Source organism: Salmo salar, chromosome ssa17, assembly GCF_905237065.1.
Source record: "Salmo salar chromosome ssa17, Ssal_v3.1, whole genome shotgun sequence".
Lineage (NCBI taxonomy): Eukaryota > Metazoa > Chordata > Actinopteri > Salmoniformes > Salmonidae > Salmo > Salmo salar.
This window is the reverse complement of record NC_059458.1, coordinates 77,680,140-77,707,096: the sequence shown is the minus strand read 5'-3', so window position 1 is coordinate 77,707,096 and position 26,957 is coordinate 77,680,140. Positions and strand designations below refer to the sequence as shown.

The following is a 26,957-nucleotide window of genomic DNA, read 5'->3' as shown; positions in this document are numbered from 1 at the left end:
GCATTGCAAATGTACCTGTAGACTTCCGAGTCGTGCACTAGAATCGTACATTATGCATTTAACATAACTTAATTTAAAATGACATTTGCATAACATGACAAAACATAACAAAACTTTTAAGTGACATAAGTTAACATGACATAACAGAGCAGCTCCATCTGTAACATAGTACATTACCTGTACATAGACTCAGAGAATGTTGAGAGTACCTGAGCCAGCCAGTAACACTGTGACAGTAGTAGTAGCTTGTCCTGGTAGGATAGCTCAGAGCATCTGCTCTTTTCTACCTGCTTCTGGCTTGGATTAGTCACTGTTGAGGAGGAGGAGGGTGAATTCAGATGACGTGAGGGAGAAGAGATGAGGAAATGATATGGTACTGCAGAACAGCAACCAGCCCATATCGTCCTCTCTACACTAGTGGTTGTGTCCTAAAGCCTCAGCCCTGCCCACTCTCATTATCAGTCAGACTGAATCACATCAACATCCTGCTAGTTCTAACACATCTCCTGTTCTGACAGACTAGAATCACATCAACATCCTGCTAGTTCTAACAACACATCTCCTGTTCTACGACAGACTAGAATCCATCAACATCCTGCTAGTTCTAACAACACATCTCCTGTTCTCGACAGAAGACACAGAGCAAACCCCTCAGACCAAACGCACTAACCTTAAGTAAGGTCACACACTCGCTCTCTCGCTGTATCACACTTACATATTATAGTCATGTTAATGTACAAAGAAACTTGGTTGCAAAAAAAAACATCTTTGCATCTCAACAAATTATTATTTAGGATTGAAAAGGGACTTCGGGCTACACTTGAATGTCTAAAACCAGATGGATCGTTTGACAAATGATGATGGACCTGCAAATTGATTTTGACAAACAAATCAGTCCAAAAACGGTCTCTCTCTTTCTAAAAATCCCCATGTGGCCCTTAAGCCAAAATTACTATTAAACCCACCCTGATGTAAAGGGACAAGAGGAGAGAGAAGTGAAAATCGTAAATCAAATCAAATCATTTGTCACCTGCGCTGAATACAACAGTTGTAGTGCACACTCTTACAGTGAAGCTTACTTACAGGCCCTAACCAACAGTGCGGTTTTTAAGTAAAACATTGCGTGAGTGAGAGAGAGAGAAGAGGGAGAGAGAGAAAGAGAGGGAGAGAAGAAATAAAGAGAGGGAGAGAGAGGGAGACTTTCTTTACTGATACATTCTCATTTCATTTCATTAAAACCTCCCACACTCCCACCCCCTTTAAAAACAAATAGCTAATGTGCTGCATAATCACATGTACAGATGGAGGGGAGAGAGAGAGTGAGAGGAGTGACAGAGAGACAGAGAGACAGAGAGGGAGGAGAGAGAGACAGAGAGAGAGGGAGGAGGAGAGACAGAGAGAGAGACAGAGAGACAGAGAGGGAGGAGAGAGAGCAGAGATACAGAGAGATGGAGAGAGACAGAGAGACAGAGAGGGAGAGAGAGACAGAGAGAGAGAGGGGGGGAGAGAGAGATAGAGATACAGAGAATGGAGAGAGAGAGCTAAAGGATCAGCCCCCAGCTACACCACCTCCAGCTTAGACACAGAGCTTCTACAGGACCAGATCAACCAGTGCAGGACCCAGCTGAAGAACTCTGTCAGGAGCTGAGAGAGAGCCTTACCACAGCACTTCAGGAGGTAAAGGCCACCATGAGGAGAGAGCCTTACCACAGCACTTGAGGAGGTAAAGGCCACCATGGGGAGAGCCTTACCACAGCTCTTGAGGAGGTAAAGGCCACCATGAGGAGAGAGCCTTACCACAGCGCTTGAGGAGGTAAAGGCCACCATGAGGAGAGAGATAGTGCAGCCTTTACCTTTACCCACAACCACCACATACCGACCACCCTTTACACACACCCCAGTCAAGAAGGAGGCTCACATGGGGACACCTACTACAGAGAGAGCTCTCTGGCCCCCCTGACACACCCCCACACCCCTCCTTAAACACAAGCCCTGTGTAGCCCAGCCCCAGACCCGTAAACCAACTACTCTGGTAAAACCCACTGAGGTGTCCATCCTCCTTGACTCAAATGGGAAATTCATCCAAGAGGAGAAACTCTTCCCCCACCACAAGGTGTCCAAAATATGGTGCCCAAAAACGCAGGATGCACTCCACATCCTGTCCCAGCCTGACTTTGGCACACCAGGCCACATTATTATTCACACTGGCACCAACAACCTGCGAGAGGAGAAGGAGAGAGTAGGGCAGCCTGGTCAACAGAGTAGCAGAGAGGGCCTCTGAGTGGTTCCCCAACTCCCACATCACCATCTCCACTCTGCTGCCCCAAAGACTTTCATCCCCGTACCATTCAGAAAGTCAACGCTGACATCACCAGAGGGTGTGGCCTACTCCCAACGTGCACATTGCTCACCACCAACAGTCACCCGAGAGCACCTGCCACGACCACTCCCACCTGAGGAAGCAGACAGTTGGGATATTTACCAAGTCTCTAAAGGACGTGGTACTTGGTAGACAAACACCCCATGATGCACTGGACAGAGGATCACCCAGAGACCCCCAACTAGACCCAGCCACCCCACAGTCCCCACCCACCACCAGAGTATCATCCCTCCATCAGCTTAGCCAGACTGGACCGGGCCCAGCCTACTACCCTGCAGCAGACCACCACCTCTACCAGACCAGAGAGGAAGCCCCCCTGGCCCGACCTGGCCCCTGTCCGCTCCACAAGGACCACCGCAGCTACGGAAGTCCTCAGAGGACAGGAGAACTCTGTAGGATTGAGTGAGATTAAACAGCTCCTCCAATACATCTGCACTAAACTGCACTATGCGCACAAAACACACAGCTATTGTACTACAAGTTTACTTACTATGGCCCATTTATTGCTTTACCTCCTTACTCCATTTGCACACACTGTATATAGATTTTTCTATTTTGTTATTGACAGTACTTTTGTTTATCCCATGTGTAACTGTGTTGTTGTTTTTGTCACACTGCTTTGCTTTAACTTGGCCAGGTCACAGTTGTAAATGAGAACTTGTTCTCAACTGGCCTACCTGGTTAAATAAAGGTGAAAAACAAACCCCCCAAAAAAACAGCATTCCACCTGCCACAATCAACAGCCTGACCAACTCTAGGTGAAGGAGATGTGTGAGGCAAATGATGGTTACACCAGATACGGACTAGTTGTCTGATCCATGCCCCTACATTTTTAAAGTTATCTTTGACCAACAGATGTATATGTGTATTTCCAGTCATGTTGAATCCATAGATAAGGGCCTAATGAATTTATTTCAGTTGACTGGTTTCCTTATAAGAACTAACTCAGTAAAATCTTTTAAATTGTTGCATGTTGAGTTGATATTTTTTGTTGAATGTAGTATTAATGAAACTATTTGTTTTCATAATTATAATTTTTGTGTATATATTTGGTTTTTATGTATTTTCAATTTTAACTTGTCATCTTCAATCATTTTAAATGGATTTTATACATCTGTGGTTGTATTGTGTTTTTTACATTGTCAAATCTAATCCTCAAGCGGGTCACGGAAGGCACCTTCCACGTCGTTTCATTATTTTCCATTGAACCCATAGCCCCTGGTTGATTATCCCTCACATAACATTGATTAGATGGTATGACTTGAATTGAAGGATTTTCCCTTTTGCCTTGACATTGGCAGGATGTTTTTTACACAAGGAAGGGAATCCTCCATATTACCTTTTAAAAGGTATTTTTCTTTGTTTTCTTACAGTTTACAGTATATGTATTGTGGTTAGGGGTTGTTTCTGGACAGGAATGCCAGGTCCACTTTGACATTATGCTGAAGTTTTTTCTTAATGGAAATTCAGTCCACCACTGTGTCTTGTCTGATGTACAAATCTATAGATGGAATCCATTTAACATTCCCTATTTCTCCACTAAACCACTGGTTTGTTACTCATACACCGCATATCGTTGTAACAGGGGAGATGTTGTTTTTAGTTAGGCTATAGAAAATATAACAAGTAGTGAAATAACACAAACATTCTGAAAGCGGTTAAATATTTATTTCAAGAAAAATACACATAATCGTATTTAAAAAAAAAAACATTTTAGATTTTTCCCAGTAATCAACATACACAATAGATAATCTACAGAATACAGGATGAATGAGGTTATAAAATATATATATTTTCCTATAAGTGAAGAACGTTATTATCCCCAAACTACAACAGTGACTGATATACAATACATTTAAAATAGTAGTTTTATGTCAGTGTATATATTTCACCAACAGAAAATGAATGGCGCCAGACATCTGTATACCCAATGTGACATTTTATGCCTTTCCCTAACCTTAACCCAAACCTCAGTGAAGCAATACCCGAAATTAACCATCATCAATAAAGTATTTTTTTCGGCCGGTCGAATATCCAATTCCTAGTCCTATACATTGGGACGAATTTCAGCATAGTTTTAATGACAGAAGAGAAGCGAATGACTTTGACCTCATTGGTTTTGGTCTTCTTGTCATCCCACTGGTACTCTGGAGACAACAGCTTGCTGGGCTTGTTGTAAAGCAGGTACCTGTTGGGGTGACTCTCCTCCTGCCAGGCAGCCTCGATGGAATTCCTCGCGTCCTCTTCAAGCTGGTTCCGACAAACCTTTGTTAGTGTGTACACATCCTCCACGGACCCTCCGAACACAGCCCCGGCGTAGTAGTAGTCTCCCTCATCCATGGGGATGTAGGCTGTCGAGGCTGGGCGCCGTTCATATGTGAAGAGGTCACGGGTCGCCTGGTAAAACCATGGGTGAATCACAGCAACCAGCCTGCCCAGAGACTCGGCCCCCCAGCGAGCGTGGAACTTGCTGTCCACGTCCAGACAGAAGATGTAGTCACCCTCCCTGCTGATCTGATGTTCGATGGCTGTCTGAATGATCTCCATCCTCCGGGCTGATATCTCCTGCCAGCGGTAAAGGGTACTTAATAGAGAGTTGGGCCACCACCAGCCACCTTGGGCCACCACCAGCAACCTTGGGCCACCACGAGCCACCTTGGGCCACCACGAGCCACCTTTGGCCACCACCAGCCACATTGGGCCACCACCAGCCACCTTGGTCCACCACCAGCCACCAGAACAGCTCTAATGCACCTTGGCAAAGATTCTACAAGTGTCTGAAACTCTATCGGAGGGATAATTTGGTGTTTTGTTGATGGTGGTGGAAACACTATCTCAGGCTCATTTGGATTGAGATCTGGTGACTGGCATATGGTTTACATCGTTTTCATGCTCATCAAACCATTAGGTGACCACTTGTGCCCTGTAAATGGGGGCATTGTTGATCTGGGGGCATAGCCACGGTAGCAAAAAGAATGACTGAAATAATGGTCAGCCCAGCCTTTTTATACATGACCGTTAGCATAATGGGATGTTCATTGCTTAACTAACTCAGAAACCACACCTGTGTGGGAAGCACCTACATTCAATATACTTTGTATCCCTCATTTACTAGTGTAGAAGGCTTAACAATCCTTCTTTAACCTGTCTCCTCTCCTTCATCTACACTGATTGAAGTGGATTTAACAAGTGACATCAATAAGGGATCATAGCTTTCACCTGGATTCACCTGGTCAGTCTGTTATGGAGAAAGCACGTGTTCATAATGTTTGTACACTCGGTGTTGTTTCAGTGTTGTAAAAATATTGATCGTTTAATTTCCCTTTTGAATATTTGGGAAAAGTTGTAGGCTACTCACTTTCCAACGGCAAACACTGTTGTTGCTATGGTGAGGTTCATGGACTTCTAGATTATGTCGACGAGGTCAGGGTCAAAGGTTCCTTCCCAGACGATGGGTGCCAACCATGGGGTGACTGCCACCACATCAGTACGACTAAAGAAACAGAACAAGATCAAGCCTGACTGTGTGGTACTGATTATGATCTCAATGTTTACAGATATACAGATCAAACCTGACTGTGTTGTTCTGATTATGATCTCAATGTATTACAGATATACAGATCAAGCCTGACTGTGTTGTACTGATTATGATGTCAATGTTTACAGATATACAGATCAAGCCTGACTGTGTTGTTCTGATTATGATCTCAATGTTTACAGATATACAGATCAAGTCTGACTGTGTTGTACTGATTATGATCTCAATGTTTACAGATATACAGATCAAGTCTGACTGTGTTGTACTGATTATGATCTCAATGTTTACAGATATACAGATCAAACCTGACTGTGTGGTACTGATTATGATCTCAGTGTTTACAGATATTCAGATCAAGCCTGACTTTGTGGTACTGATTATGATCTCAATGTTTACAGATATACAGATCAAGCTGGAATGTGTGGTACTGATTATGATCTCAATGTTTACAGATATACAGATCAAACCTGACTGTGTGGTACTGATTATGATCTCAATGTTTACAGATATTCAGATCAAGCCTGACTGTGTGGTACTGATTATGATCTCAATGTTTACAGATATACAGATCAAGCTGGAATGTGTTGTACTGATTATGATCTCAATGTTTACAGATATACAGATAAAGCCTGACTGTGATGTACTGATTATGATCTCAATGTTTACAGATATTCAGATCAAGCCTGACTGTGTGGTACTGATTATGATCTCAATGTTTACAGATATACAGATCAAGCCTGACTGTGATATACTGATTATGATCTCAATGTTTACAGATATTCAGATCAAGCCTGACTGTGTGGGTACAGATTATGATCTCAATGTTTACAGATATACAGATCAAGCTGGAATGTGTGTTACTGATTATGATCTCAATGTTTACAGATATACAGATCAAGCTGGAATGTGTGGTACTGATTATGATCTCAATGTTTACAGATATACAGATCAAGCTGGAATGTGTTGTACTGATTATGATCTCAATGTTTACAGATATACAGATCAAGCTGGAATGTGTGGTACTGATTATGATCTCAATAGTTTTGCAAATAAAGGTCCTTGAAAAGATGTGTGGTATACTAGGCTACACGCTGATGTGGAAGTTAACAATGATAAGTAACTAACATAAGATAACAACACTACTCACCCCACCAAGACACTGGGCTGCTTGTACAATAGCCTGGGAGAACAAAACGTAATTCATTAGTTAATGAAGATATGGGCTGATGTTATTGCTCTCTCAAAAAAAGGTGCTAGTACCAAAAAGGGGTTTTAACTTCACTATAAGGGAAACCTTTTTTGGGCTGTGGAGAACCTTTTGATATCTGTTTTTTGGATAATAATTCATAAAAGAATGGAATAATAGGATAGTAGTTAATTTTTTTATTTTATTTTGTTTCACCTTTATTTAACCAGGTAGGCAAGTTGAGAACAAGTTCTCATTTACAATTGTGACCTGGCCAAGATAAAGCAAATGTCGTGTCTTTGGGGTACCATTAAACGGAAGATATGTTTATCAATTAGCTCCCTGTAATTATTATCACGCGATTAAACTGATTAATCGTTTAATTGTAATTAACTAGGAGGTCGGGGCACCAAGGAGAATATTCAGATTACAAAGCTATAATTTTCCTAATATAACTTTCCTCTACTATAATATTATATTCTATTATAGTATAGGTCGATTATCTTCTAAGTTTAAATGGTGGATTTACCTCTAGTCCAGTCTCATTCCAAAAGTCGAAATTGTTGTATCTGCACGAACCCAGTCTTTACTAAAATCATCCATAAATCAATTGTCTTAAAATCATTTATTTACTACACTAAGTAATTAACAGAAAAACATACAAACAGTAATTATCGTCAACAAAGGATTGGTATCGGAATGTGCCTTGGGGCTAAACAGGCTGGTCGGCCTGTTGAACAATGGGTCATAAATGGTCAGCTGAGAAGTTTACACAGAGTTCATTAACAATTGACAATTGAAGGCTCACTCATTCGGGAACAATTGCAATCAATATATATATTTACGCTCAGTGTGTCGTTCTGATTCTTGTTGGAGAGTAGTTCTGTTGGGGAGTTTTGTCCGCGTTCTCTCTCTCTCTCTCTCTCGGTTAGAATGGATCTTTCAGAGCGACATTCATTAATGTCGTCATCGAATGGTTGTTTCGTTGGTCTTCGCGTTCGATGATATAATTTACTTAGCTGCAGACTAATAATTAATATCAAAGACTTGTTCTTATTCTGTCGGTATCAATAGTCTAAAAGTTAACCACGTGGTATGGTTCACTTTCAGTAGAGTACTTGGATGGTCAAACCTCTGGCCATAGAGTGTAGGCCTGGTCTGGAGAAATGTAAATCAGGGAGTGTTTTATAGTGCCCATCGAACAGGCTGGTCAAATGACGCCTGGTCCTGTATATGTCCCTGGGGCGTGCCTATGACTGAGTTAGATTTGGTTACAGAAATACAATTCTATCACATTACATCAGTACATAGCATCTCAATGTCTTACAAAAGCTTTATCCTTATTAATACATTCCATACACCCATATGAGGCAAGTCTTAAACTGAGTCTATTATATAAATAGTTTTATGGTAATATGGCTATATTGTCTCTTCTGAGTATCACCAAATTGTACCAAAAGAGGCCAACGTCATGACATACACCCCCTGGTGGTTTGGATCTTGTTTATCCTGCAAGTTACAAATCAACATAAAATCATTACCACGTGATGTCCCATTGGTAGATCATCGTTGCAGTCCTCTCTGGTGGTTGAACTTGGTAGGCTCTCTGAAAGCGGAGCCGTCCACCACAAGGATGGGCAGTTGATGTCCGGTTGGTGATCGCCGTTGCGGTCTCCTCAATTGGTGTACCTTGGTAGGTTCCCTGGAAGCTGTAAAGTACCCCAGGAAGGGCCAGGGGATGTCCTGGTTGGTGATCGCCGTTGCGGTCCCTCCCTCTGGTGGTTTACCTTGGTAGTCTCTGTGACAGCGGGCATGCCGCCACAAGGATAGGCTGTGGGTGTCCGGATTTGGGGTCGCCGTTCCGGACCCGTCGTCCAGACTGGAAGATCTGGGCAGTAACTTAGGCAGATGTTAACAACGCACACACACTCATGAAATATATATAATTACATTAATTCCCCAATGAGCAGCGTTGTGGCACTAAGTGATGGTTGTATGGGGACTTTGTTTATGGCTCTATCACTTCCTAAGTGTCAAAGAAACTGAACCGAAAAGGAATGAAAGCATAAACAAAACAAAAATATACAAAATATAGTTCACACAAAAAAAATAATCGAATTGGACTGTATTCTATATACGTCCAATGTTCTGGCAAAATGATTATCATGGTATTGTCTCTAATGCCATATCTAGGGTTTTCCTACTTGGTGTGTTGCTTAGGCGCTATCCTAAGTTGATAACTATATGATAAGTCTACAGCTGTAATGCACTAGTTTTGGGCAGTCTACAGGTATGACCTACGGACTTCTGGGAAGAAAACTGGTGAGTGCTGTAGAGTCAAAGGCCTAGAAGTAAATGTTCAACTTTACTAAGGCTGGTATATTGCTTGGGCCCTTAAGTGGTCCTAGCATAAATCCTAATTGGATGTTCCGTTGTGCATGTGCGTTTATGCTTACACAAGCGCGCATGTCAAGGGAAGAAAACCAAGTATCCGGGCAGATTACAACTTGTTCAGAATGAGTCTGACGTAGTCAGGTAATTTTCAAGTCAATGCCTGGAGGTCAGTCAGAATTGGTGTCAAGGGAGTCTGTAGTAGTTTTCTACAAGTCACTGTCTTCCACTATTGTAGTGGCGATAGGTATGAAGTCTATTTCATAGCTATGTTATCCACGGAGGAGCTAACCTCACGACGGAAGTACTCTTTAAGTATTGGACCAGTCATACGTGGTGTGATCATGGTTCATGACTTCTAATAATTTTACTCCTGAATGGAGGGTCCTATTTATTAGTGACATGTGTGTTAACCATTGGAAGAGTGCACTGGAGATTCCCCTCCACGTGTTGCACTCTGAGTGACTCCTATGTCGCTATTATCAATAGCAATTTAACTTGTGAGGTTACTAACCTTCTTACTGATTGTAGCTGGTATTGGTACTGGTACTCAAGGGGACCAGTTATCCTACCGATTTATTCTGAAATATTATCTACCGGAACACATGATTGGAGCGTTTTACTAGTTGTATTGTAGTTGAACCTACGCATGGCAAAGAATGATTATTGTTGCCATTTGTTTTGGAGGTGGACAAGTCCATTGGACTTCCTTTACGACCAGTGTGGTACACCTCAGTACTATCTTAGATGTCTTCTAAGATAATCCCCGTCTAGGGGCCTGTCTGCTCCTCACTGTTCTCATAGGAGAGTTTACAACTAGATTTGATTTATGCTCTGGCGGCCTCGTACGGTGTTGGTGTCCGATGCGCAAAATGAAAAGGTCGGACCCTATGTACGAGTTGTCAGCGGCCGCATTTTTATGAGAGTGGCTGTAACCTTTCAACCAAATCTCCTGGTGTTTGTGCTTCAAAACGCTCAGTGGCTGTCGAGGCATGTCAGTCACCACCGCGTCCGCGTGTGGCAACCTCTTCATTACCTGTGAACTGAGACGAGGATATCGGTCTGTGATATCGCAAAGTGTTTCACAAGTGGGAGTCATCGGGTCAGTTGCTGGACTGACGCCATGAGTGTCATTGTAAGGGGTGACAGTCCCCAACAAAGCGGAAGGTGTATCATCGGAAGCAGAGTATACTCTGCGCATCAATGTTTTTCTTGCTGGGACGGCCGCAGTGCTTGTGGATGTGTCCAAAGGGAAAGAAAAGTTCATCTCAACTACCGTATTACATGACTGCAAGGAAGAGGGAAGTTGCTTATTCACAGAGACAGCTGGCTCGAAATCATGAAAAGAATGGTCAATCAGGTTGGCTGATGGAATGTGTCGAGATATCGTACTATCTCCGTGGATCGGATTTTGTACCAAGAGGTTTCTAAACGTCTTTTTCTCAAGGGGTGCTTTCGACAGATACCCCTCGTGAAGGACTGCGTTGCAGCTAGCGTTAGGGGGAGACGGTGTGGTCAGTGGAGAAGGCACTGTGGCTTGTGACCATACCTGGTTGGTTTTCCAATCCATCAATGGGAGTAACCGATCCATCAAGTCTGCTCCAAGTAGCAGGGTTACAGTTTCGAGGCTGGTAACATACACAGGGTGAACGAGCGATACGTCCTGGAAGTGTAGTTTCAGCATGACTCTCAATGTGAGGGGCGAGGTAGTCTGAGTGACCCCTCGAAGTTTAGTGTCGCATCGTTCCACTTTTAACCAACGTTTAGTTGGCTTCAAAGCCCTTTTGAGATCATCAAACAATGTTTGAGAGATGAGTGATATTGTCGCACCCAAATCAATTAGCGCATTACAAGCTAAGCAGTCCTCCAGGACTGTTTTGCAGGTATGGCCGTTAAGATTCGTGGTTAGTGGACATATTCCCCACAAAGTGGAGTGGTCGTTCGCAACGACGTGATGTGCCATGTCTGTTCAAGATGGAAGCAGATTGACTTTTCTGATTTTGAGTGGGCTTGGCTTTAACGAGCGTTTGACCTTTTTCTTCGCAACTTTTGTATCAGAGTCTATAGACAGAGCCCGGGGCTTGTTTCTTGATCAAGCGGGCCCTGGATAGGGTCTTGAATGACAGCGGGAGAAATTTGAACTTTAACGTCCATGCTATGGGTGTTAATTCCTGCGGACCTGGTGTCCGGTAATTCCCCGTCTAGTCCTTGTGACTTATCTTTTACCCTTTTCTCAAATTGTTCTCGCTTAAGTTCTTCCCGTAGTGGGACTTCTGGAAAACATTGGTCTACGTTTTGGTCGTCCTTCAACCCTTTGTTACCCTTGTGCTCTGACACTTTTTGTGGGTTGGGTGCAGGAACGTAGCGAACGGGTCGATTGTAGCGGTAGTCATGTTGATGGCTTTACAGTTATTTCGACCGCGGAGGTTATTGGAATCATGTTTCGTGGTAGAAACTGTTGTTGTGCGTCATCTCTAGACGGCTCCAATACCTGATAATGCACCCTCTAACTGGAGTGAGTGCTCCTGGTTAAACTTCAAAACTGAGTGGTCAGGGCTCTTAGCGTTGTGAACTTTTGATGCCTCAAAAGCTGTGCTTGCAAGCTCTCTGAGTTGTAAGATAGGCAAGCCAACGTGGGCTGCAGGGCCCAAGTAGGTAATGAAGGTGGGATACATGTTCGACAGAAACATTTGTTTGAATGGTAACAGCTCTTCCATTCCTGTTTCTGTGAGTAGGCCAAAGTAAGCTGAACGAAGCCTATGATAGAAAGCTTGTGGGTGTTCGTTCCGAGCTTGTTTGACGGTGTTAGCCAGTGAGCTATCGTGTTTGCGAGTCGCAGAACCACTGAATTCTAATTTCAAAGCTGTGGCAAGTTTAGCATAGTCATTTAGCACGTGTTGCTGTTGTAGACGAATGAACCTCGTCACGTGTCTATTCGACGTTCGCTTCAACAGGTAAACCCTGTCAGAACCCGTAGCGTTCGGGTAGCCACCCAACGCGTCCTCTATGTCAGCTAGGAACGTCTCAGTATCGTTTGGCTGACCTGGAATGGGGGGAAATTCTTGACGAGTTTGTCAAGGTATTCTGCACCAAGCGGGCGGAGAGGGTTGTCTTCATCCTGTGGAGAAATTGGGGCCGAAAGGCCAAGAGAAGAAGCCAAGCCTTGTTGTTGTTGGCCAAGAGGCGCCATATTACTCAGTGCCGAAGGGCCAAGAGGAGAAGACTGAGGGACACATGAGGGAGGCAAGGTCTGAAACCTATTGTCTTCACTCCTGTGAGTACAGGGCTCCGGTTGCTTGGATTGGAAGTCGCGCTGTAGAGCGTGACCATTCTGGGTTTCCTCCAGATGGTACCTAAGGGTGGAATTCTGCTGCATTGCAGAGTCCACTTGAGCGCTTAGAGTACTGATTTTGGACACGTGAGTGTCACACCTGCTCCTTTCGGTCTCAAACTTATCTGTCATGGTTTGCAGATAGAGGTCTTGAGTACGGAGCGAGAGATTCAGTGATGAGATTTCCTCTGCTTGCTTAGAAATCAATATTTCCAACCTCATCACCTGAGTTCTCTCATCATTCATTTGGTCAGCGACTTCAATAAGTTCTGCTGATTTATCATCCAACTTTGTCATTGTGTTCATTAACTGATCGTCTTTGGTCTGCAGCGCTTTGAGGAGCACTGTGTTATTTTGAGTAACATTCAACAAAACAGCATGCATGTTGTCAAGTTGAGCGCTCCTGTTTGTAGATAACTCTTCAGATTTATCTAGTCTGGCATGGACATCATCGTATTTAGTTTTGGCTAAATCGAGTTGTTCCTGTAGAAAACGATTTTGTTGAAGAGCTTGTGCTTGTTCATCGTCATACGTTTTTGCAATTACATTTAATTGTTCAGTTTTCAAACGCAGTTCCATAGCTAGCAGAATTTTTCCCTTTTCTGCATTTGTGATTGGTTTCCCGGTTCTCTCCACCTGTCCCTTTATGTCTACCGTTACCTGCTCGTGCTTCAGCTGTGCACTGCGGTATTGGACAGATGGCAATCTCGGATGGCAAGACATCAGAGCTAGACTGGAGAGAACCTTTACGAGGCCTGCGCCCGATGGTTGATTTTGGAAAACATTGTTGTCTGCTTTTCCACTAATGGCATAATTAGGGTTGTTATCGCTGCTGAGGTCAGAGATCAATCCATTTACGGGTGGAGGTTCACTAATTAGCGGGCGAGTGGGAACCACCCCTCTGATAGCTTGCACATTATTAGAACAATTGAAAGGAAAAATTGTTTTTCCTAATTTTCCAAAATTTGGTTTTGGAATGTGGAAAACTGCAAAGACGATTTTAATCTATTTATAGACGTTAATGAACCATCAGTACTGTACAGTACTGTGGAAGTTGGACGTGAATGAATTTGCAAAAGCAAATTGAATTAATCAATGCCAATGATTAGTCCTACCTGGGTAGGCTATCTGGGTATTAAACTTGAATTACCTGAGAGGTTGCTTCATCCAGGTTAATATGCTAAGTTTAAGTTGTCTCATTTCATTGGAAGAACCTAGAAAGGTATGTTCGACAATTTAACTAAATAAATTGAATGAGACGATAATCCATACAATCTCCATTGATTGGATATCCTAAGTGTAAACCGTAGTTCAAATGTTGGGACCCTTCACCACTATACTTTCCCTTAATGGGTTTTACTGATTAATCTATTTATGATATATCAAACCTGTATAGGCTATCTGGGAATTAACTTTCAATTAACCTGAGAGCTTTGCTTCATCTAAGTTAAGTTTGGAAAAAGTTAATCATGTCTCATTGTAGACGCCCAATCAATTTTGGATATTATTTGAAAGATCCACTTGAAAAGGTAAATCTGGCAATTTCACTTGTTAGTTAAATTGAATGAGACGTGCTCCACGTTTGAATTTCCCCTAGAGATGTACTGGCAATTCTTCACCACCAGGGTGCAGAATGCTGAAATTTAAACGGAAGTACAAAGGTCGGACTTCCGTCGCGCTAGCGGAGAAATTTTAAACGTGTTACGGTGGAGGGTAAAATGTTCCCTCTCTGTTAGCTTACCCGTAATGCTAAGCTATTGCTACTTGGTTCAGGAGTATCCTTCCAAGCACCAAAATAGGAAAGGGTGGGTTTTCTAGTGACGTCTCACCTTAACCCCATTCAGCATATTCTGCTAGCGTTTATGCTGACCGGAGCGACACGGTACTTAAATATCGATGCGCATACGGTCTGCCCACACTTTCTTAGTGCGGTAGGCAAATTATTCGGCTCGGTTCCCGGACAGTTAACTTCTAATTTCTAACCTTACTCTAGAAGTTAATATTTACCGACAGAAATAGTACCGTTTGGCCTAACGGACTAAATCTGGAATTTAAATCCTCACTGCTATCGACATAAGACCGGAGCTACTCTAAATAGCTTCTCTCAATGGAAAATGCACAATCACTTTGTTTACATAGCAGGCTGTTTGTACAATTCTGTTTGCACAATTGATATATAGAATTTCACAGCAAAGTCCAATTCTATCTTAGATTCCCTCGCACGGGGGCTCCAATATGTATTATCAAATTGAACCAACGTGCGTTTTAGTTTGAGTCCTCACACGGGGGCACCAATATGTCGTGTCTTTGGGGGTACCATTAAACGGAAGATATGTTTATCAATTAGCTCCCTGTAATTATTATCACGCGATTAAACTGATTAATCGTTTAATTGTAATTAACTAGGAGGTCGGGGCACCAAGGAGAATATTCAGATTACAAAGCTGTAATTTTCCTAATATAACTTTCCTGTACTATAATATTATATTCTATTATAGTATAGGTCGATTATCTTCTAAGTTTAAATGGTGGATTTAACTCTAGTCCAGTCTCATTCCAAAACGTCGTAAATTGTTGTATCTGCACGAACCCAGTCTTTACTAAAATCATCCATAAATCAATTGTCTTAAAATAATTTATTTACTACACTAAGTAATTAACAGAAAAACATACAAACAGTAATTATCGTCAACAAAGGATTGGTATCGGAATGTGCCCTTGTGGGCTAAACAGGCTGGTCGGCCTGTTGAACAATGGGTCATAAATGGTCAGCTGAGAAGTTTACACAGAGTTCATTAACAATTGACAATTGAAGGCTCACTCATTCGGGAACAATTGCAATCAATATATATATTTACGCTCAGTGTGTCGTTCTGATTCTTGTTGGAGAGTAGTTCTGTTGGGGAGTTTTGTCCGCGTTCTCTCTCTCTCTCTCTCTCGGTTAGAATGGATCTTTCAGAGCGACATTCATTAATGTCGTCATCGAATGGTTGTTTCGTTGGTCTTCGCGTTCGATGATATAATTTACTTAGCTGCAGACTAATAATTAATATCAAAGACTTGTTCTTATTCTGTCGGTATCAATAGTCTAAAAGTTAAACACGTGGTATGGTTCACTTTCAGTAGAGTACTTGGATGGTCAAACCTCTGGCCATAGAGTGTAGGCCTGGTCTGGAGAAATGTAAATCAGGGAGTGTTTTATAGTGCCCATCGAACAGGCTGGTCAAATGACGCCTGGTCCTGTATATGTCCCTGGGGCGTGCCTATGACTGAGTTAGATTTGGTTACAGAAATACAATTCTATCACATTACATCAGTACATAGCATCTCAATGTCTTACAAAAGCTTTATCCTTATTAATACATTCCATACACCCATATGAGGCAAGTCTTAAACTGAGTCTATAATATAAACAGTTTTATGGTAATATGGCTACATTGTCTCTTCTGAGTATCACCAAATTGTACCAAAAGAGGCCAACGTCATGACACAAAGCAGTTCGACAACATACAACTGTCACGTCCTGACCAGCAGATGGAGCTAGTGTTTTAGTTTTGGGGTCAGGACGTGGCATGTTTGTATTGGTTAAATGTTGGGTGGATGATTGGGACTTCCAATTGAAGGCAGGTGTGTATAGTTGCCTTTGATTGGAAGTCCTATATAGGTGTGTGTGTTTTTCTTTGGGGTTGTGGGTGGTTGTTTTTTGCACTGCGTTTCTAGCCTGCAGAACTGTAGCTGTTGTTACTTTGTTTGCATTGTTAAGTGGATGCTTTACTTCTTTATTTTAATTAAAGATGAGTATTCACATACCTGCTGCGCCTTGGTCCATTTCTACAGAAGACAGCCGTTACAGAACCACCCACCAAAGGACCAAGCAGCAGAAGAGGAGGAAGCCACAGGAGAGAAAAAGGGAACAATGGACATGGGAGGACGTCCTGGACGGCAAGGGAGCCTACACCTGGGAAGAGATCCTGGCCGGAAGGGATCGCCTCCCATGGGAACAGGTGGAGGCACTCAGGAGAGTGGAGGCAGCTGGACAGAGGAACCATCGGGAACGTTACGCTGGAACACGGTTGGCTAGGAAACCCGAGAGGCAGCCCCAAGATTTTTTTGGGGGGGCACACGGGTAGTTTGGCCAGGCCAGGGAAGAGCCGTAAGCCAGCTACCCGTGACTACAGGGAGGTGCGTACGAGGTGGAGGGCGCCATGTTACGCTGAGGTGCGCACCATCTCGCCTATACGGACGCACAGCCCAGTTCGCCCAGTACCAGCGCCCGCAGGTGCCAGGGCAAGGGGAGCATCGAGCCGGAAGGGGTGATGCCAACCCTGCACTCAAGACCGCCAGTGCGCCCTTTCGGTCCGGTGTTTCCCGCCAGACGCACTAGCATGGAGGTGCGTGTCTCCAGGCTGGCACGTCCTATACCAGCCCAACGCATCAGGAGTCTAGTGTGTCAACCCAGCCTCGCCAGTCAACAGTCACCAGAGCTGCCCGCCAGTCAACAGTCATCAGTGCTGCCCGCCAGTCAACCATCACCAGAGCTGCCCGCCAGTCAACCATCACCAGAGCTGCCCGCCAGTCAACAGTCGTCAGAGCTGCCCGCCAGTCAACAGTCGTCAGAGCTGCCCGCCAGTCAACAGTCGTCAGAGCTGCCCGCCAGTCAACAGTCGTCAGAGCTGCCCGCCAGTCAACAGTCGTCAGAGCTGCCCGCCAGTCAACAGTCGTCAGAGCTGCCCGCCAGTCAACAGTCGCCAGAGAGGTCAGACTGCCCTGAACTGCCGGAGTGGCCAGACTGCCCTGAACTGCCGGAGTGGCCAGACTGCCCTGAACTGCCGGAGTGGCCAGACTGCCCTGAACTGCCAGAGTGGCCAGACTGCCCTGAACTGCCAGAGTGGCCAGACTGCCCTGAACTGCCAGAGTGGCCAGACTGCCCTGAACTGCCAGAGTGGCCAGACTGCCCTGAACTGCCAGAGTGGCCAGACTGCCCTGAACTGCCAGAGTGGCCAGACTGCCCTGAACTGCCAGAGTGGCCAGACTGCCCTGAACTGCCAGAGTGGCCAGACTGCCCTGAACTGCCAGGGTGGCCAGACTGCCCGGTTCTGCCAGAGTGGCCAGACTGCCCGGTTCTGCCAGAGGTGCCCGCCTGCCCGGTTCTGCCAGAGGTGCCCGCCTGCCCGGATCGGCCAGAGTGGCCCTCCTGTCCTCCGGCACAGCCCGAGGGGCCCTCCTGCTCTCCGGCCCAGCCCGAGGGGCCCTCCTGCTCTCCGGCCCAGCCCGAGGGGCCCTCCTGCTCTCCGGCCCAGCCCGAGGGGCCCTCCTGCCCTCCGGCCCAGCCCAAGGGGCCCTCCTGCTCTCCGGCCCAGCCCGAGGGGCCCTCCTGCTCTCCGGCCCAGCCCGAGGGGCCCTCCTGCTCTCCGGCCCAGCCCGAGGGGCCCTCCTGCCCTCCGGCCCAGCCCGAGTGGCCCTCCTGCCCTCCGGCCCAGCCCGAATGGCCCCTCCTGCCCTCCGGTCCAGCCCGAGTGGCCCTCCTGCCCTCCCGGTCCAGCCCGAGTGGCCCTCCTGTCCCCCGGCCCAGCCCGAGTGGCCCTCCTGTCCCCCGGCCCAGCCCGAGGGGCCCTCCTGTCCCCGGTCCAGCCCGAGGGGTCCTCCTGTCCTCCGGCCCAGCACGAGTGGTCCGTCTGCCAGGGTCAGCCCAAGTGGCCCATCTGCCCGGCGCAGTTAGCAGCGCCACCGAAGTGGGCTACGCCGACGGTGGAGCAAGGTCCACGCCCTGCACCTGAGCCACCTCCAGGATAGGTGGGTTGGGGAGGGAGGGTGTAGCACAGTGCCGTCGGTGACGGCAGCCACCCTCCCTTCCCTCCCTTATTGTTTTAGGGTTATTGTTTATGGGTTTTGTATTGGGTTTTTCTTGTTGGTAGGTGCATTCCGGGGTCTGCACCTTGAGGGGGGGGTACTGTCACGTCCTGACCAGCAGATGGAGCTAGTGTTTTAGTTTTGGGGTCAGGACGTGGCATGTTTGTATTGGTTAAATGTTGGGTGGATGATTGGGACTTCCAATTGAAGGCAGGTGTGTATAGTTGCCTTTGATTGGAAGTCCTATATAGGTGTGTGTGTTTTTCTTTGGGGTTGTGGGTGGTTGTTTTTTGCACTGCGTTTCTAGCCTGCAGAACTGTAGCTGTTGTTACTTTGTTTGCATTGTTAAGTGGATGCTTTACTTCTTTATTTTAATTAAAGATGAGTATTCACATACCTGCTGCGCCTTGGTCCATTTCTACAGAAGACAGCCGTTACAACAACACAGAGTTACACATGGAGTAAAACAAATATACAGTCAATAATACAGTAGAAAAATAGGTCTATGTACAATGTGTGCAAATGAGGTGAGATAAGGGAGGTAAAGGCAAAAAAAGACCATGGTGGCAAAGTAAATACAATATAGCAAGTAAAACACTGGAATGGTAGATTTGTAGTAGAAGAAAGTGCAAAGTAGAAATATAAATAATGGTGTGCAAAGGAGCAAAATAAAATAAATCAATACAGTTGGGGAAGGGGTAGTTGTTTGTGATAAATTATAGATGGGCTATGTACAGGTTCAGTGATCTGTGAGCTGCTCTGACAGCTGGTGCTTAAAGCCAGTGAGGGAGATAAGTGTTTCCAGTTTCAGAGATTTTTGTAGTTCGTTCCAGTGAACCCAGTCTAATCTAGGTTGCTTTTTAAAAAATGTATAAGGGTGGTTGCGATAATAACATTTGTATAATTTCCGTGTAGTTTTTTAATCAACGTGGTTTCACCCTTGGACGTAAACATGAAGTTTGTGGAGAACTGATTTGGGGGTTGGTAATTAGGTAGTGGTGTGTTCTCCAGAGGCTGTGAGATTTAGTTACGTTAAGACTCTTTAAGTTAGAGTGATTGAGGTTTGTATATTGTTTTGTGTTTTCAGTGTTCTATATTAAAAGTTAACATGAGCACTCAACCCTCTGCGCCTTGGTCCCTTTCATACGACGACCGTTACAGAACTTCCCACCACCAGCGGACCAAGCAGCGGGGTCCAGGAAGAGGAAGGATCCTGGGCCAGGGAGATAAGGGAGTGGAGGACATTTTGGACATGGGAGGAGGTAATGGCAGGGGACAAGACCCTGCCATGGAAACAGGTGGAGACAGCGAGGGAGGAACGGCGAAAGTGGAGCGAAGAGCGGGCCCAACGGAGGATGCATGAGAGGCAGCCCCAATCATTTTTTTGGGGGGGGCACACGGGTAGTTTGGCTGGGCCAGGGTTAAGCCCCAAGCCAACTCCCTGTGCTTATCGGAGGCAGCTTGTTACTGGTCAGGCCCCGTGCTATGGGGTGATGCGCACGGCGTCGAGGCCGAGCATTCACAGGCCGGTGTGCGCGGTGCCAGCGCCCCGCATTTACCAGGGGGAAGCGGGCATCCAGCCAGTAAGGGTGGTACCAGTACTGCGCTCAAGACCGCCAGTGAGCCTTCACGGTCCAGTGTATCCTGTTCCTGCTCCTCGCACTAGCCCTGAGGTGCGTGTATCCAGTCTGGCACATCCAAAGCCAGCACCACGCACCAGGCCTCCAGTGTGTCAGCCCAGTCCAATTTGTCCTGTTCCTGCTCCCCGCACTAGCCTTGAGGTGCGTGTATCCAGTCTGGCATCTCCAGTACCAGCCCCACGCACCAGGCCTCCAGTGCGTCAGCCGAGTCCAATTCGTCCTGTTCCTGCTCCCCGCACTAGCCTTGGGGTGCGTGTCTCCAGTCTGGTACCTCCACTACCAGCCCCACGCATCAGGCTTTCAGTGCGCAGTCCCCGTCCAGAGCTTCCGACGACAGTGCCCCGTCCAGAGCGTCCAACGACAGTGCCCCGTCCAGAGCGTCCGACGACAGTGCCCCGTCCAGTGTCCGACGACAGTGCCCCGTCCAGAGTGTCCGACGACAGTGCCCCGTCCAGAGTGTCTGACGACAGTGCCCCGTCCAGAGTGTCCGACGACAGTGCCCCGTCCAGAGTGTCCGACGTGTCCGACGTCTCCAGTCTGGTGCGTGGGGCTGGTTTTCAGTGTTCTATATTAAAAGTTAACATGAGGACTCAACCCGCTGAGCCTTGGTCCCTTTCATACGATGACCGTTACACCTGCATCGAAATAGCTAAAAAGTTTATTTTGAAGCAGTGTGCCGATGCTTGTATTGCTTTATCGTAAACATGTGTTCAATGACGTCCAAAGCTTCGAAAACAACATTACATTTACATTTACATTTAAGTCATTTAGCAGAAGCTCTTATCCAGAGCGACTTACAAATTGGTGCATTCAACTTATGATATCCAGTGGAACAACCACTTTACAATAGTGCATCTAAATCTTTTAAGGGGGGGGTTAGAAGGATTACTTTATCCTATCCTAGGTATTCCTTAAAGAGGTGGGGTTTCAGGTGTCTCCGGAAGGTGGTGATTGACTCCCGCTGTCCTGGCGTCGTGAGGGAGCTTGTTCCACCATTGGGGTGCCAGAGCAGCGAACAGTTTTGACTGGGCTGAGCGGGAACTGTGCTTCCTCAGAGGTAGGGGGCCAGCAGGCCAGAGGTGGAGGAACGCAGTGCCCTTGTTTGGGTGTAGGGCCTGATCAGAGCCTGAAGGTATGGAGGTGCCGTTCCCTTCACAGCTCCGTAGGCAATCACCATGGTCTTGTAGCGGATGCGAGCATCAACTGGAAGCCAGTGGAGAGAGCGGAGGAGCGGGGTGACGTGAGAGAACTTGGGAAGGTTGAACACCAGACGGGCTGCGGCGTTCTGGATGAGTTGTAGGGGTTTAATGGCACAGGCAGGGGAGCCCAGCCAACAGCGAGTTGCAGTAATCCAGACGGGAGATGACAAGTGCCTGGATTAGGACCTGCGCCGCTTCCTGTGTGAGGCAGGATCGTACTCTGCGAATGTTGTAGAGCATGAACCTACAGGATCGGGTCACCGCCTTGATGTTAGTGGAGAACGACAGGGTGTTGTCCAGGATCACGCCAAGGTTCTTAGCACTCTGGGAGGAGGACACAAGGGAGTTGTCAACCATGATGGCGAGATCATGGAACGGGCAGTCCTTCCCCGGGAGGAAGAGCAGCTCCGTCTTGCCGAGGTTCAGCTTGAGGTGGTGATCCGTCATCCACACTGATATGTCTGACAGACATGCAGAGATGCGATTCACCGCCTGGTTATCAGAAGGGGGAAAGGAGAAGATTAATTGTGTGTCGTCTGCATAGCAATGATAGGAGAGACCATGTGAGGATATGACAGAGCCAAGTGACTTGGTGTATAGCGAGAATAGGAGAGGGCCTAGAACAGAGCCCTGGGGGACACCAGTGGTGAGAGCGCATGGTGCGGAGACAGATTCTCACCACGCCACCTGGTAGGAGCGACCTGTCAGGTAGGACGCAATCCAAGCGTGGGCCGCGCCGGAGATGCCCAACTCGGAGAGGGTGGAGAGGAGGATCTGATGGTTCACAGTATCAAAGGCAGCAGATAGGTCTAGAAGGATGAGAGCAGAGGAGAGAGAGTTAGCTTTAGCAGTGCGGAGAGCCTCCGTGACACAGAGAAGAGCAGTCTCAGTTGAATGCCCAGTCTTGAAACCTGACTGATTAGGATCAAGAAGGTCATTCTGAGAGAGATAGCAGGAGAGCTGGCCAAGGATGGCACGTTCAAGAGTTTTGGAGAGAAAAGAAAGAAGGGATACTGGTCTGTAGTTGTTGACATCGGAGGGATCGAGTGTAGGTTTTTTTCAGAAGGGGTGCAACTCTCGCTCTCTTGAAGACGGAAGGGACGTAGCCAGCGGTCAAGGATGAGTTGATGAGCGAGGTGAGGTAGGGGAGAAGGTCTCCGGAAATGGTCTGGAGAAGAGAGGAGGGGATAGGGTCAAGTGGGCAGGTTGTTGGGCGGCCGGCCGTCACAAGACGCGAGATTTCATCTGGAGAGAGAGGGGAGAAAGAGGTCAAAGCACAGGGTAGGGCAGTGTGAGCAGGACCAGCGGTGTCGTTTGACTTAGCAAACGAGGATCGGATATCGTCAACCTTCTTTTCAAAATGGTTGACGAAGTCATCCGCAGAGAGGGAGGAGGGGGGGGGGGGGAGGAGAAGGTAGCAAAGAGCTTCCTAGGGTTAGAGGCAGATGCTTGGAATTTAGAGTGGTAGAAAGTGGCTTTAGCAGCAGAGACAGAAGAGGAGAATGTAGAGAGGAGGGAGTGAAAGGATGCCAGGTCCGCAGGGGAGGCGAGTTTTCCTCCATTTCCGCTCGGCTGCCCGGAGCCCTGTTCTGTGAGCTCGTAGTGAGTCGTCGAGCCACGGAGCAGGAGGGGAGGACCGAGCCGGCCTGGAGGATAGGGGACAGAGAAAATCAAAGGATGCAGAAAGGGAGGAGAGGAGGGTTGAGGAGGCCGAATCAGGAGATAGGTTGGAGAAGGTTTGAGCAGAGGGAAGAGATGATAGGATGGAAGAGGAGAGAGTAGCGGGAGAGAGAGAGCGAAGGTTGGGACGGCGCAATACCATCCGAGTAGGGGCAGAGTGAGAAGTGTTGGATGAGAGCAAGAGGGAAAAGGATACAAGGTAGTGGTCGGAGATTTGGAGGGGAGTTGCAATGAGATTAGTGGAAGAACAGCATCTAGTAAAGATGAGGTCAAGCGTATTGCCTGCCTTGTGAGAGGGTGAGGTCAAAAGAGGAGAGGAGTGGAAAGAAGGAGGCAGAGAGGAATGAGTCAAAGGTAGACGTGGGGAGGTTAAAGTCACCCAGAACTGTGAGAGGTGAGCCATCTTCAGGAAAGGAACTTATCAAGGCGTCAAGCTCATTGATGAACTCTCCAAGGGAACCTGGAGGGCGATAAATGATAAGGATGTTAAGCTTGAAAGGGCTGGTAACTGTGACAGCATGGAATTCAAATGAGGAGATAGACAGATGGGTCAGGGGAGAAAGAGAGAATGTCCACTTGGGAGAGATGAGGATTCCAGTGCCACCACCCCGCTGGCTCGATGCTCTAGGGGTATGCGAGAACACGTGGGCAGACGAAGAGAGAGCAGTAGGAGTAGCAGTGTTATCTGTGGTAATCCATGTTTCCGTCAGCGCCAGGAAGTCTAGGGACTGGAGGTTAGCATAGGCTGAGATGAACTCAGCCTTGTTGGCTGCAGACCGGCAGTTCCAGAGGCTGCCGGAGACCTGGAACTCCACGTGGGTCGTGCGCGCTGGGACCACCAGGTTAGAGTGGCAGCGGCCACGCGGTGTGAAGTGTTTGTATGGCCTGTGCAGAGGGGAGAGAACAGGGATAGACAGACACATAGTTGACAAGCTACAGAAGTGTTGTTTCTTGTATTATTGTCTCGTGTCTTTAGAGAACTGTTTCACTTTGATATCCTTTTTCTTCTGTCCTGATTTTCTCTTTCTTTTCTTCTGTTAAAAAGATATTCTTTGTTGTTCTTCGTTAGCTAGCTAGCTTCTTCCAAAAGAGTCCCTAGCAACTGCTTAGCAACTGGTAAACAATTCAGCTAGCTAAGATAACTACAATTTTATGAAAAATAGTTATTTTTCAAAAGCCTATCTTCTTTGTTTGTTGCTTGTTTTTTTCTCCTCTTCAGTCTTGCAGTTTTCTTTTGCTTTTTTCCGACCACCATTGGTGGTCAAACTGGTACTCTTTGTAACTCAACATTTTTATTATGTATCTCGACAGAATAGACAGATCAGAGCAAATGGCTGTCACACTATCTAATGTCACGTAAGACAATTTTTTTCTATTTTTTATTTAACCTTTATTTAACTGGGCAAGTCAGTTAAGAACAAATTCTTATTTACAATAACAGCCTAGGAACAGCCTAGGAACTGCCTTGTTCAGGGGCAGAATGACTAAACTTTACATTGTCAGCTCAGGGATTAGATCTAGCAACATTTTCAGTTACTGGCCCAACGCTCTAACCACTACCTGTCGCCACGAAATGTATGTATCTTTCCAAGATTGACGAAGTGTAACATGAAAAATGAATTTGAAGTAAATGGCAACCAAAGTCAAATTTAAGAATCATTGGGGAAAAAGAGGATCTTAACAATGACCCCCAGGCTCTTCCACATCAGGAAACACATAAATACTGGCATCAGAATCACTTTATTTGACAAGTACATTTGGACATAGGCCTACCTGTAATGTAACTTAATGAATAGCTGCTGCCAGCAATAGACAATGTACAAACAGAATACAGACACAAAGTCAACACATAAAACTCTGGAGTAAAGCTGATTGACAGTGAGGATATTTACAGATGGGAAATATCTGCAGAATCACACTCAACTGGTAGAACTGGTAAACTGTTGAACAGCAAACTTTAAAGCTGACAAAGTACTATGTGAAACAGTCTAGTTACCTCGTTGCAGAAGAAGCCGTGGCCAGGCAAAGGCATATGTTTTGATTCTCACATTGATTTATGATGTATAGACTCATTCTTTTGATAATAATACATTTATTTGGTGTTTTTTTACATTTTCATGACATTATCAATAATTTCAGATAGCTGTATGTATTCATGTGTTAAAGCTACATTCAAATCTTTTAATTTGACAAGTTAATTAATTTCACTCGTACATTTTAGCCCAGTATGTCTTTACTCTTTTGGCCCGTTGTCATCCCATCCCTCCTGACAGTCCCACTGCATGCTTCCAGAGGGAGGAGAGAGAGGATTGGACTGGACTTCGAAGACAAGAGAATAAAGAATCTCAGCAGCATGCCACCAAATCTGCCTTTACTCTTTTGGACAGTAATGTCATTTTGTTGTAGTTGTGGTCTGCTTTTTTGTATTTTGGACTGTATGTATGGCCAACATACTAGTATAAGCCATGTAACTATGTCCTGTTGGTGCAATATTTTTAATTCGTTTTCAACTGAGAAGCCATCCCTCTTGTGGCTCGTTTGTCTCTGTGTCCCATTGTTTGCATTGTGTGTGTGTGTGTGTGTGTGTGTGTGTGTGTGTGTGTGTGTGTGTGTGTGTGTGTGTGTGTGTGTGTGTTTCACACCTATGTGTGAAGCACTGTCCAGACATTGTCCAAATAATCGTATTCATTATGATGGAAAACTGCTCCTAGATCAGCACTCCTAATCTGAGATGCTTTGTGGACAGAGTTGATCTGGCACCACTCCCCTCTGGTGCCAGTTCATCTCAACCCTCAGTTTCCTGTAATCCATGATCAGCTCCTTTGTCTTGCTGATGTTGAGGGAGAGGTTTTTGTCCTGGCACCTTCAGGAAGTCCAGTGGTCGATTTCAGAGGGAGGTGTTTATTCCCAGGGTCCTTAGATTAGTGAGGAGCTTGGAGGGCACTATGGTGTTAAACACTGAGCTGTAGTCATTAAACAGCATTCTCACATAAGTGTTCCTTTTGTCCAGGTAGGAAAGGGCAGTGTGGAGTACAATAGAGATTGCGTCATATATGGATCTGTTGGGACAGTATGCAAATTGGAGTGGGTCCAGGGTGTCTGGGATGATGGTGTTGATATGAGCCATGACCAGCCTTTCAAACGATTTCATGGACACAAATGTGAGTGCTACGGTGCAATAGTCATTTAGAAGGAAAAGGGGATACTTCATTGGTAGTACAACTGAATGCATTCAACTGAAATGTGTCTTCCGCATGTAACCCAACCCCTCTGAATCCGAGAGCTGCTGGGGGCTGCATTACTCAACATCCACATCATCAGCACCCGGGGAACAGTGAGTTAACTGCCTTGCTCAGGGGCAGAACGACAGACGGCTTAACTTGGCGTTCTTGGGTATGGGGATTATGGTGGTCTGCTTGAAACATCTGGACATTACAGACTGGGCCATGGAGAGGTTGAAAATGTCAGTGAAGATACTTGCCAGCTGGTCAGCGCATGCTCTGAGTACACGTCGTGGTAATCCATCCCTGTCCTGCAGCCTTGTGAATGTTAACCTGTTTAAAGGTCTTACTCACATTGGCTACGGAGAGTGTAATCACACAGTTGTACATAACAGCTGGTGCTCTCATTCATGGTTCAGTGTTGCTTGCCTCGAAGCGAGCATAGAAGGCATTTAGCTTGGTTGTTAGGCTCGCGTCACTGGTGCAGCTTGCGTCTGGGTTTCCCTTTATAATCCGTAATAGTTTCCAAGCCCCGCCACAT

The 26,957-nt window shown here is 46.1% G+C and overlaps 1 protein-coding gene, 1 long non-coding RNA gene and 1 pseudogene across 4 annotated transcripts in view; all 3 read right to left on the bottom strand.

Moving 5' to 3' along the window:
• The window catches only part of LOC106599483 (uncharacterized), a 96,209-nt gene extending 96,002 nt beyond the window's left edge, over positions 1–207 (bottom strand). The window contains exon 1 of the long non-coding RNA XR_006760190.1: positions 178–207. This is a non-coding gene — a long non-coding RNA (uncharacterized lncRNA). The remainder of the gene's footprint in view (positions 1–177) is intronic.
• A 41-nt stretch (positions 208–248) lies between these two features.
• LOC106576669 (histo-blood group ABO system transferase-like) overlaps positions 249–26,957 on the bottom strand; it is a 48,206-nt gene continuing 21,497 nt past the window's right edge. For 2 of the 3 annotated variants that reach the window (XM_045700179.1, XM_045700181.1), the window contains 3 exons: positions 7,066–7,098; positions 5,739–5,873; positions 249–310 (listed from right to left, as the gene is read on the bottom strand). In XM_045700179.1, the coding sequence (XP_045556135.1) occupies positions 5,786–5,873; positions 7,066–7,098 (121 nt within the window). In that variant the 3' untranslated portion in view covers positions 249–310; positions 5,739–5,785. Of the gene's footprint in view, positions 311–5,738; positions 5,874–7,065; positions 7,099–24,414; positions 25,515–26,957 lie in introns of those variants that run through there. The other variant, XM_045700180.1, reaches the window with a different exon arrangement.
• Positions 4,034–5,077, bottom strand: LOC123728091 (globoside alpha-1,3-N-acetylgalactosaminyltransferase 1-like; annotated as a pseudogene).